The 13,218-nt window shown below is 42.3% G+C and overlaps 1 protein-coding gene across 3 annotated transcripts in view; it reads right to left on the reverse strand.

The window, feature by feature from the left end:
- PTPRM (protein tyrosine phosphatase receptor type M) overlaps positions 1-13,218 on the reverse strand; it is a 946,104-nt gene that overhangs the window by 191,099 nt on the left and 741,787 nt on the right. For 2 of the 3 annotated variants that reach the window (XM_049900161.1, XM_049900159.1), the window contains 3 exons: positions 6,541-6,692; positions 3,728-3,802; positions 3,492-3,518 (listed from right to left, as the gene is read on the reverse strand). In XM_049900161.1, the coding sequence (XP_049756118.1) occupies positions 3,492-3,518; positions 3,728-3,802; positions 6,541-6,692 (254 nt within the window). The remainder of the gene's footprint in view (positions 1-3,491; positions 3,519-3,727; positions 3,803-6,540; positions 6,693-13,218) is intronic. The other variant, XM_049900160.1, reaches the window with a different exon arrangement.

Genomic DNA, 13,218 nt, shown 5'->3' on the forward strand with positions numbered 1-13,218 from the left:
GAGACTATCATATCAAAATTGATTTCAGGTATGAAGAACTAAAACATAAGAAAGGATGTATTCATACATATTTTTATTACGGATTGTTTACCAATAGGGGATTCAGCTATGGTTCCTGTTTTTTTTTTAACTAAGCTCAGCTCCATGGGGCATTTAGCCCGTGGGTCCTTGGCTAGTAGGCCTGGTTTGCCCCTCACTTCCGTCTGCATCGCAAAGCCCCAGGGATGCATGGTATGAAGGGTGGCAGGCGCACAAGTGTGCAGCTGGGTGGCTGTTGCTGAAATGGCACCTGAATCACTACAAGGTGGCTAAAGACACAAAGACAAAATAAAAGAGGGTGGTAAGTTGAGTTTATGATTTTTTTTTTCCATTTGTATTTGCTTTGAAATTTAGAAATTCACATGTTCCCACCGGAACAGTCACAAATAAACTTGGACATTTTCAAATCAGATTTGCTAGCTGGCAACTGCCCAGCAAAAGCACTGGGACACAGGTTCCCTGCTGAAGTTCTGAGTCCATGGAGCTTTTAGCTGATCCAGCAGGAAGTTGGTTCATTAACTAAAATAAATGGAACATTACTTAGTTTCCTCCCTGTGCCTCTCTTGTTCTCTCAGTTTTGTGCTTTTTGGGATGAGCATAATTAACATGCCCTCCATTGGACTGGCCTTCTCAGCTTCCCCTAACCATGTGGGCCTTCCACATGGATAGACCAGAAGTCTCGAAATTCTCTGATCCCAGAGCTAGGGATTCTTGGCAGTTTTAAATCCAGAGCTCAAACCACTGCTACTGCTGTATGTAATCACTCCCCATTGCCTTATGACGTCTTCGCCTCACCACCAGTGTGGAACACACCTTAAAGTGTTTAAAAACTTCCAGGTCCATCTCAGAAAAGGGCCCTGTCATCTGGTACATACATACTCAAGAGGGACTAGGTTTCTTGTGTAACATCTGTTATGAAATTTGATCACCTACATTATTAGAAGGAACCCTGGTGGTGCAATTGTTAAAGCACTCGGCTGCGAACCGAAAGGTCGGTGGTTCAAACCTACCAGGTGCTCTGCAGGAGAAAGATGTGGCAGTCTGCTTCTGTAAAGATTTACAGCCTTGGAAATCCTATGGGGCAGTTCTACTCTGTCCTACAGGGTCAGTACAAGTTGGAATCAACTCAGTGGCAGTGGATTTGGTTTTTTAGTTTTGCATGTTATTAGAAATTCTTGACTCTACTGAAATTAGTGATTCATAAGTTTCCTCTGACTGCCTAAAAAGAAATTTTTACTGATAAAATACCACTTGTGATTATTTCCTATATTTGTTAAAAAATTACCCACTGACATTTTAAAAGTTGAATATGTCTTCTAAGAAGAAACCAGAAATAGCTTCTCACTAAAAGTTCTGATGGATTTCTAAGAACTGAAAATTAGTTCTGCCTATATTCTTCTTCTTTTTTTTTTTTTTTATATTCTTCAGTGAACTATCTTGAATTTTGAACAAACTGGCTAAAAAAATCTTGAATTGAAATGGATGCTATATTTTTGAGGTGAGGGAGCTTGTACATATGTATATCTACATATACCCTCCCCTTACCCCAAGCAAATGGGGTAAACCCTCAAGGTTGGTATGAGCATGGGACAGCAAACGGGGGTGGTGTCTAGACGATTTACTGTGCCGACTTCGAGTCACACAGAACAGCCCTCCCCGTCTTAAAGTAAATTACAACTAGCACCATCCCCAAAGAGTGCTGGCATAGATACACTGTTTATCTTCTTCCCGTGTTTCCATGTGAAAACCTCACTAATGCTTATTTCGCTATATACAGATTCACATTTGCACCAAGTACTGCATAACAAATACAGCTGCACTGATACACACCTAAGCCATACATCATAGCGATTATTTATCAAGCTGGCTGGCTTACTTTTCCCTATGAGCATCACTTCTGCTACCTGAATCGCCTGTTCAAGTGACTCGCTCTTAGTAAAGAAGCCTACCCAACTTTAAACGATGTCATTAGTGTTGGTAATAACAAAGCAGTGACTTTAAAACAAACGATATTTGTAATGGGCTTATCGAAATCTGGACATCTTCCCTTTGACAAGGTGTGTCTCAGCCCTCTGTGGACAAGGCCAGAACATCTAGGGAGGGAACTGCAGATGGACGTCACAGTGCAGAGACGTCCTGTACTTCTGCCGGCAAATGACTCTGCAAATGTCATTTGCGTGTAGATTACATCGTTTGGGTGTCTAAGACTAGCCTGTTCCCCTCACTTATGAACAGAATAAAATTTTAGTATTCTTTCCCTTGGTATTAAAAGATGGGGGGAGGGTTAGCGAGCCCTCAAAATGAGGCAAATCCTGTTTGATGTTCATTTTTAAACTTCTGAGGTCAGTTCTTTAGCAGGTAAATTTACTTAAGCCCAGATAACACCACAAGGGGAAAAAATCTCCCTCTAAACAAAAATCATCACAACTCAGAGAAAGGAGAAGCACAGGTGGGAAAAAATTACATTGCGAAGATACAAACCCTAGAAAAGAGTGTTAGGAAAAGCAGCTGGACGACTGAGGATGGAAGTCTTGCTACAACGAACTGCTATATACCTTGACCTTGTGCTCCTTTTCGGTAAGGTTAGTAGTAGAAAAAGAACACGGGCCGTGATACGCGCGGGTTATTCACGGTCTCAGACGCAGCAGCAGCTCATGCTTATTTTGTGACCACAGCCAGGTAATGCCCTTTCTCTACACCCTTCTTATGTTGGACAAACGGGACTTTTTTCTTTAAACCCCTGCTGGGAACATTTCATACTTTAAATGCATTCTGCACCACTGGGCTAACATTTTATTTCATTTCTAGTGACATCTGACACAGAATAAACCATATGATTATAAAGTGCCATCGTGTCATTTCACTGTTCAAAAACATCAGCTCCTTTGAAACTCCACCGTGTGACAGACACTTCTGAAAGCTGGGTGGTACCTACCCAGAGTGGCTCCAAGGATGGGTAGGGGGCCAAAACGCTACTTTGACATTTTTTCTGCATAACATTTGGCATAATTAGAAAAATGCTATTTTTGAAATTAAAGTTTTTAGTGCTTACCAGTAAGTGAAAATACTGAGGAACTGTTTTCACTTTTCTGACTACCACGCTGGGAAGAATTCAGCTCTGGGAAGGAAGAGCTGACAAGTGAGCGCACACTGAATTTTCCCACATGATCAGACCTAACTCTAGATTCTGAACAGAGAAAGGGGGCACTCCTGGAGCTGGGATTCTTTGGTTGAACCTGTGGTGTCATTCCCAACATACATGCAGCAAACTCTCCTTAGCAATGGAGACTGTTGCAGAGAAAGTCTTTTATCCCCACCCTGCCCCCAGACCCCCTCCCCCCGCCCCCGCAGCGTCCCACATCACACAGGATTAAACTGCAGTCTCCTGCGGAGTAGCCATGGCTTTCTAGATTACTCCTGCAGTAAACTGTGATAAAGGGGAATGTTCTCACCTAAAATTGCAGTTGGCACAAATGGATCTGTCATACATCATAAGCAGGTCAATGCAGAGAAAGTAAAAAGAGAAAGAACAGTAAATGGTTGGTAAAAGTTCCCCCCACTTCCCTGTAGAAAGCCATAGAAAGCACTGGGTTATGACATACCAAACACAGTAAGCTCCTAAAGTGAGCACCCAGTGCTTGTGATTGCTAGGGGCTAGGAAGAAGGAGACGGCGGAAAAATCTGTTACCTGGGTAATGGGAGTGCGGCACCGACGTGCTCAGTGTATTTGTTTTCATTGTAAAAGACGACGGTGAAGACACAGCTGTAAATGACAAAAAGGCTAGTCAGAGGCTGAAAGGACAGCACCGCAGTCACCCTCAGGAGACACCACGCTGGTCCAGCTGGTAACTGAAGAAAGGTCAGCGGTATGCTGGCAGCCACGTGGCGAACACTGTTATTCCTAGTTGTCTCTGGGTAGTTACTTGTAGCTTCGAGGACAAGGGCCCTTTTATCAGTTCAAGACTTTTCTTCCCCCACAAAGGAAGAAAAAACAAAAAAACTCAGCCACCATTTTGAGTAGAGAAATTCATTAGACTTCTGTTTTGACGTCTACGCTTGGTTGCAGAATTCTATCATAGACAGCTGATTTTTACAACAAAACGCACGAGAACATGTCTGCACATAGATTCTGGAGGATATTCTGAATACCGAAGGCTGCTATAAAGAAATGGTCAGTGGGTGCCCTATTACCATAAATCCACGAAGGCAGCCACATTGATAATTATGTGATTTAGCTACATTTCCAATATTCCTGGCCTCACCCCCAGGTATTTAAATCTGCTATTTGGATTAAAAAACAAATAACTGTTTTTTAAACTTTTTTGGTGATCCTTGAGGAAATAAGTTTGAATATTCTACTTTCATACATTTCCAACTACTTGGTAAAGACTACACTGGTGAGGTTTCAATCGAGGTAATATACCAGTTGGTGCAGTGGTTAAGGATTTGGCTGCTAACCAAAAGGTCGGCAGTTCGAATCTACCAAGAGCTCCTTGGAAACCTTATGGGGCAGTTCCACTCTGTCCTACAGGGTTGCTATGAGTTAGAATCCACTTGATGGCAATGGGTTTGGGTTTTTTCTTCTTCTTCTTCTTTTTCTAATATACCAGTTACTAGGAAGAAATCACTCTTTTCCTTGAAGAAACTCAAATATTTTTTAGTTTCCTAAATTTTCTCCTTCCTTATATTTTGGATATTCAGAGAACTCTCCACAATATTATGATCTGGCTTATGAAAATATTCAGGGTTAAAACTGCATGCCTACATATTAATAAATCCTTATGAAAAGGCTTATTTTTCTTTTAAATAATCCTTGGAAACACTCAGATTTAACTGTTACAATCTAACTTCCTCTGTGTTATTTATATGGAAAGTCAATCCCAACCAATTTATCTTGCTCCACTGGAAATGGGTATTTCCTATTTATAGTCTGTCAGGTCTCTTAAACCTCTTAATTAATTAATTGAAAAAAAAAAAGCACTTTAATTTCATTAAACTAAATGGGTAAATGATAGGAATATACTCAAGTACACAAGTTAGTTAAATTTAGGTCTAAATCTTGATGCCTCTAACGCACTTACATGACTTACCTGATGGGGAGTTCCGGAGCAGGGCAGTAACACCTGGTGACGTCACTGTTTGTGGGAAGCATACCACATCACTGTGGATGTGGCGTCAGGCTGTACATTTTAGCTCTCCTGGAGCAGTTTGTTTAGGACAGTGTCTTTACTTGTATACATATATTTTTTTAAAGCATTTAAGTACTCAATTTCCTGTTGGTCACCCTGTAGCCATTCAATACATAATTGGTCACAGAACTAGTAAATGATAGAGCGAGGCTCAGAGCCCAGACTGCCTATCATTCATAAGGTATTTTTCTGAAATAGAGAAGTATCACATAACAAATGTTCATGGTAAGCTGCCAGGATAAATAAGAGTAACCGATGAAAATAAAAACAAAACACTGAGAACCTGTCAAATGTACCAGGGCTGTAGAATGCTGCCCCATGCTACCTGCCAACACTTTCATGTTGCTGGCAAAGCAGATAGAAAATGACTGATTCACCTTCACCTTTTCGTTACAACAAGAATTCAAACCTGGGATGTGGTGGAGAGGGCGTCTCTAGCCCAGCCACAGCAAGTACATCAGCAGTCACTTTATTTAGACACTGAAATATATTGTATAATTTTTTAAAATGAAAAATATAGTATCTGCTGCACAGAAGCAGAAAGAATTGAATGGAAAAATGGGAAACAATCTGAGATACACTGAGGTACCGTGAGTTTCTTTGCCCTGCGCTGAGATGGCAGGAGAGGCCAAGGGCAGCTAACAGCAATGAGAAGGGAGGGCCTTGCTGCGTTGCCCACCTGCAACACAATTGTGTGTGTTTTTTTTACTTCATGTAATCAATCTGTTAGTTTCCTAAAAGAATACCTTATACCTGGATCACAGGTGGTAGTATGGGAAGGTTTTGAGCTGAGCTTGTTTTACCCACCTGGTGTGAAATATAAGACTTGGGAAGTTGAAATACCGTTTAATATATTGTCACTAATAGCCCTATAATCAAGGCAGAACCTGTCAGCTAAACAAATAAACAATTAACTTGTTACTGCCATTTGGTGAACTGTTTTCTAACAGGCTTCCCTTGTGCAATTTTACACCTGGTTAGGGTGCCAACGGGATCTAAACAACACAAGGGTGATGACAAGCAGGTGCCTTCCTCTTCCAGAGGAGAGAAACCCTCATGTCATTGCTACCTGAGCCTTCATAGAAATGGGTTTATGGTTTCCTGTGCTCTCTGACTTGGCCCTATCGCGTTTAGAATGTCGCCTCTGCTAAGCAACCTATGGAACACATAGATGTTTTCAGGGGTATTTAAGTGACTGGAGAAGCCCATAAAGATTTTTCAGGGAGGTTTTATTTTTTTAATTCCCTCATCCTACTGGGAATCCTGGCCAATGAGGGATTCGTGCTAGAAGTAGAGAAGGGCCTGCACTTACACCTGCCATTCAGGTTGTGTGTGTCCATGAAGGAGAAGGCCTCGTCACAGTTTGTGCCGTGTTCGGTGTAGCTCTTGTCCATGGAGTTCACCATCACAGTCATCTCCTGCCGGGTGCTGCTCATTGTCTCCTTCCGCTTCTTGGCTAGTTTCCTTAGAATGAAAAGGTCCATTATGTAAACACACATACAGACGGAAACAGACGCTTTGGCACGTGTATAGCCAGTGCTCAGGGCTAACATTCAGTGACTTAATCATATTCACTCAGTGAATTAATCATAGTCACTCACACATTAATGTACAGTGCCTTCTACGTCAGGCACTCTGCCAGGCCTCAGAGATATAGCGATGACAAACACTTGCTGCCCACCCTCAAGACAACCACAGTGGCATTAGGAGTTTACAGTCTAAAACATTCATGTTTCTCCTGCTAAAGCTAAATTAAAATGGCCAAGGATCCTAGTGCAACACAGCTGTATTTACTAACATACTCCTGAAGGTGTTACTAACTTTTGCCAAATTGCTGTCTATATTGTCACACTCAGGGTCAAAGAGAAGATCCCCCTAGTAAATATTTGCCAAACAAAACTGAAATAACCGAGGGTAAACGTAAAAGGCACACTGTAAAACTAAAGAACGAAACTAGGCAAGGGGTTCAGATCTTGTAACGGAGGTATGCGTGGCAGGGAGATGACAATGACAGAACCAGGAAGGACAGGGAATTCGGGCCTCAGGAGAACCGGGGGGCTATGATGCTAGGCCAAATCCTGGATGAACCCAAACAGGCTCCCCATCAAGGACAGTCAACCTCAGGGCAGAATGAAAAGAACTCATGTTGCTGGCACTGTGCTGAGTCCCCACCGCTCCCTCCCTCGGTGGAACAGAATGCAAAAAGCCTAGGAGAGCAGAAAGATCTCCAGTTCTTTTGGAGACAAAGGTTAATTCTGGCCTCTGCCTCAGGCTCCCTGACCACCCAAAGCCACAATCTAAAGTTACAGACACCTTGACACAAGCCATGAAAACCTAAGAGAGACTGACATATAAACAAAGAGATAACACGCATTTTTACAGATCTTGTCACCATTGTGGTAGAAGATTATTTTATGAACCCAAGATAGTTAAGAATAGAATTAGAGATGCTTAAGGAGAAGGTATAAAGTGAGAAGGGTTAAGAAGACCAAGGCACCATAGTGTGAAAAATATTATGTCCTAAAATATTCTAATTCTGCCAATACCACGCAGCATATAAAAAAAGAAAATGGCAGCTATTTCTAGTAAATCATCTTGACTCTGACTGACTTAGGACACAGCAGAATTTCAAACAAGCCACATAACCAAACGCACCACCATATTAGGTGATCGCTAATGCGATGTAAGGCACTGACAACATTAGACCATATGGATAATCTTTGTTATCATCTCCAAGTGCAACATAATCCAAATGCTTTCTTGCCTGTAGTTATAACAATCTTTTAATTTCATACTCTGAAGGCAGAAGGGTTTCATTAATAAGTTGGCCTTTTTATTGCTGAAAGTTTTTGAAAAAAGATACATTCTTAAACAGAAAAATGAAAATCACCTACAACTTCTGTGACAGTATTAAAGTTATCAAGACTTTGAAAAGTAACCAGGGTGACTGCTCTGGGCACTAGCATCGTCCCTACCGAGCATCAGACACGTCAGGAACCACCTTCCGCACAGCCCCTTTTCCCAGCCAGCCACGCTGGTTTGAGAGCCAGAGTTGGGGCTGGGATGCTCTCAACAGGTCTTATGGACGCAAAGGCAGCACCAAGCTTGGTCTCCACAGCTGCGGCTGAAATAATACATCTTTTCCCTACTTCTGAATCTGCCAGATCCCTGGAAAAACACTCAGATCAGGTCTCCCCAGGAACCCTGAAGTGGAGGGCTGAGATAATTAGCTCCACGATTCAGGCAAAACGTCCACTTCTTGTTGCATTTCTTTGGTTTGCCTTGGACTGACTGCAGTTGCCTCAATATTCTCTCTTGTTCTGTCTTAAACAGAGGCCGAGCCAGCTTCACGACACTCTCTCTGCCTTTTCTTGCTCATATTCCCGTAATCCTAAAGGTTTGGAAATGACAGCTAGTGTGTATTTTGCCTTGGTGATGGTGGTGGTAGGTTGGGGTGGGGATGTGGGCACCAATAAAGGATGAGCTTGTGCTGGAAAAGCTCTCCTTGATCCTCTTTCTGTGTGAACTAGTGTCAGTGTTGTCAAGCTGAACACCTCATTGCTGATCTCCTGTGAGCACAAAAGAACCCTGCTGAAAATTTGAGTCTGATCAATCACCGGCCAGTCACGTGCCCACAGATTTAAGCTAATATCCTTTAAACACATAACCTACGTTCGTGAGCCTCCTTCAAAATCAAGCTCACAGTGTCCTCAGCAAGCCCTACTGTATTAACTCTACCCTTTAATTACGTTTTCATTCGAATATCACAACGATAAACGTCTCACCAGGGCGAGGCAGGTCATATGAGTGACTGAAGCAGGTATAAGACTACAAGGAGGGGAGAGACTGGAAAAATTAAGGGGAGAAACAGCTGCCTCAGCTCAGACAGACTGCTGCTATGGAGTTTCCAGACTTTCCAAACTTCAGGAGAAACTAGAAATCCAAATTTTCTTGAACAATTTTAATTTTTGTGTTCTTGTAAAAATGATGTGGTAGGGGCACCTGACCTCTTCTGACTTCACAAGAAGGAAAGAGAATCAACATCAACAGCCCAAGGCTGATTCCTGTGAGGCAGAGATCAGACACACTTCCTCTCTCAACCATCTTTACCAGTTCTGACACCATCCGTTCCTCCCATGTCACTATTTCCCTGTGGGGTTCGATAATTCGTTGCAATGGCCATACAGAACTCACAGACCACACTTATAAGTTATACAGTTTATTAGGGAAGTAACAGGTTACGATTCAGGTTCAGGAATGCTCAGGATACCGTTCTTCCATCAGGACAGCCTCTTCTTAGTCCTGTCCACAGGCAGGTCCAGAGGCAACTCACTCTGCCAGTAGGCCTGGGCCCAAATATGTGCAGCTCAAGCTCCATGGGTCAGCAAACCTAGTGCCTGAAGGCACCCTATTCCAGCAAGCCTCTTGCCCAAAGGTGCTCAGTTTTCTTGTTCCATGGGCCAGGAAGCCCACTGCCTCGTCTCCTTCGGTTTCCTTCCGGTCTTCTGTTTCTGGTGCTGCTGTTTCTCTGCTGCTGCTTCTCACCATCTCTGGTGTTATAGCTCTCCCTCTCTGTCTTCTGTGTTATAGCTCCTACTCTCTCCCTCAGTGTCTCCTTTAAAGCCTAGTGAGATGGTAAAATTGACCAGTCTCCTTGTTAGGGTTCCATACACCTATTTGCATGGTTCCACCCAGTCATTTGGTGGCAGTTACAAAACCGCGGTGAGAAAGGCCATATAAAAGAGGTCCATCACATTGCAGTTGCCGAACAATTCAAATTTAAAAATAAAACAGTACGCAGCCCAAACTGAGCACGTGTGTGGGCACGCTACTCTCCATTAATAACAGCCCTCAGGAACTTTGACTTACTGGAATGGCCGGGAGAGGAAACAACAACTACTGTATGTCAGCACTTCACAAGTGTTATTTAATCCTAGTGACCCTGAAAGTTAGTCAGTCTTACCTCCAATTTTATAGACGAGGAAACTGAGTCTCAGAAAAGATAAGTAACTTGTCCAAATGGTGGGTCTGGGAGTGCAGCTCAAATCTCTCTAATGGCTGAATTAATCATTATCATACCAAAGCATTAGTGGGGAGAGATTTTCCACAACCTACCTATCAAAAGCAGCTTGCTGAATTATAGGGTTTTTGAGTCATTGTTTGAGGTTTTCTTTTGTTCTCATATACATCTCAAATGCTCTTGTCCATAATTACAATTGGCTGAAGAAGGTTAGATTTAGACTGAGGCTCTAGAATGACTATGGATAAGGTGGCGTTTACCCATGCTATTTCTCTTTTGGCCTATGAGTCGGAATCGACTTGATAGCAATGGGTTTGGTTTTTTTTTTTTTTTTTTGGTTTCACATCTGTTTTTGTTTTTCAAGTGAAAACTTTGAAAATATCAGAGAAACTTTGTGAAGTTGGTGAAATAAAATCTTTAGTTCAGGGGAAATTCCCAAAGTTGGAACAGTGTTCTTTATAATTTTATCTAAATACACAAGTAAGTTTATTTCCCATTTTGATTCTTTAACAAGTGGTTTGGGGGAAATATTTTAACCTCTAATCTCCAAACTGAAGCCCTGGTGGCCCAGTGGTTAAGTGTTTGGCTGCTATCCAAAAGGTGGGCAGTTCGAATCCGGCAGACGCTCCTTGGAAACTCTATGGGGCAGCTCTACTCTGTCCTTTAGGGTTGCTATGAGTCAGATTGACTCAGTGACAACGGGTTAGGGGTTTTTGGAATCTCCAAACTCAGACTGAATAAACCTCAAGGCCCTTAGCAACAAAAAGCAAGTCCCTTCCAACATGCAAAAATAAATCACAGAAAAATTAGAGAGAGGAAAAAAGCACTTAAATTTCAAAATAGAATAAAGGTGAGAAAGGAGAGAAATGTGGGATGAACTCAGATTACAGAGATGACCCTGCATGCTTATTACACTCCAATATTTCTCTCAAATTTCTCTTCTGGGGTAAAAATAAAAACCATGAAATGGGAGAAAGGAAAAGGAAAGGAAACTTCTCCGCAAGTGTCTATGTACGTAGCAAGTATGAACCAGAACTGATAAAGTAAACAGTGAAGAATGCGCCTTACCCAACAGCTGCAGGAGAAAGGGCTGCCAACTAGAGAACAAAGTAGCATGGCTGAAAGCACAGCAGAACTAACCCTTCTCTTACTTTCCTCTCTGAAACTGAGCTGAATATCAGCTGTGACAGGAACACGAAGGAAAGGTATATTTGCTATGGACACCAAGTGGACCCAGGGGGAAAGAATTCAACGGCCATCCTCAATATGTACACTCTTCACTCTCCTGGTTTACCACCACATTGTTGGCTCACCAGCAAGCATGGCTGCCCTGGCCATTTTTTAGGGACACACCATGTTGGACTGTGCAAATAACAATGACAGACTTGTTAGCAATGACCCAAAGATCACTTGTTGGACATAGAAAAGGTGTCTTCATTTTTTATGATCACCTGTTATATATTTTAAATATTTATGGAATTATAAATCACATATAGACATAAGAATGAGAGGGCAAATGGCTTTCAGTCCCTGCTTCTCCAATTAAGTTTGTGTGCTGAGGCTTAATTAAAGTCTGGGGCAAGAGCTCGAACAAAGAAGTCGCATTTAATTTTTTTCACAGTAGGGATGAAATAGATATTGGTTGAGTCAAACAATGTGTACTTTATACCAAATTGCCAAAATCCAGCTGACTAGACCCAAATGAGTAATGGCTGTCACCTTATAGACAGATCTGTGATAATTACCAGATAATGTTGTTTTCAAAGGTAAAATGTTAAGGAAAAAAAACAAACCAGTGGTATGACATTTAATTATTTCAACTCACAAAAAGCCAGCAGAATGGTGGTTGATAGAAACACAACATTCGAATAAGAAGTACAAAAGCTTATGCACCATTTCAGATGGACCAGGAACTGACGGAGGAACTTTGTGCTCATTGGTTCCTACTGCAACTTTGTGAAGAAATCATACTTTATTCCTATATCGGTGAGAAGGTAACTGGGGCACAGACGCATTAAGTATGTTGTCCAAGGCCACATGGTTAGAGAAGGACTTTCAACCTCTGGCACTGTTTTCTTAAGTTTAGATGAAATCACCTGAGAAACTTCCATTAGCATCACTAGCCAAACTTTATTGGTTGCTTACGTCTGTGTATCGAGCATAGATGCTGGGTTTCTTTACTATCTGTGACTTTCCTGTTGTTGACTGAAGTAAGAGTATTCTTCTTATATTGTTGCTGACTGTGCCATCACTCAAGAAGCCCACTCTGTCTGTCTCTTACTGAGGGTACTCAGTAGCAAGTCAGTAGCAAACAAGCCTGTGTCTAAGCACAATGAATAGTTTGACTTTAAGACAAACCAGGGTTTTGATCTTCCTCAGGCCTGCTTCAGAGCTTACTTTTTGATGTGTGATGAGATGAAGTGACACAGAAGTAGGCTGGTGTGGCTACCAAGGAGAAACTATGAGCCTCCTGTTTTCCCGCCTTTAGTCCAGCTCCTGTGTCCCGCGGGTGGCCTCCCCTTTGTGAGGGGCTGACTGTGCTCCCACAGCTCCCCCGCAAGCGTGCCGTGGCAGGGCCTCATCAAGGCACACAGTCTGCGCCTCGCCATCCACTTACTTAGATATCCCCCTGACAGCAACATCCTCCACCCAGGAATCACTCACAGCTGATACGTGCAGCTAATGTAATCTTCCAGACCAGCTGGAGATTTTGAAACACTAAAGAGAAGTCAGCAGCAAAAATAATAGATGCAGTATCTGTCATCCTTAGTAATATTTTGTTTAGTTTTATTCCTCACATCAGGGCAATATGAATTCAGAGGGACTAGAACCAGCGATGGCACAGAAAGTATGAAGCTAGTACAATCCACAATTGAGCAAAATTGGAATAAAGCAAACATTAGTGCGAGTGGGTCCCCGCTTACAGTTAGCTTGTGTTGCTGAATTCCATCTGTGCATATGATCTTGAAA

The sequence above is a fragment of the Elephas maximus genome, chromosome 11, assembly GCF_024166365.1.
Source record: "Elephas maximus indicus isolate mEleMax1 chromosome 11, mEleMax1 primary haplotype, whole genome shotgun sequence".
Taxonomy (NCBI): domain Eukaryota; kingdom Metazoa; phylum Chordata; class Mammalia; order Proboscidea; family Elephantidae; genus Elephas; species Elephas maximus.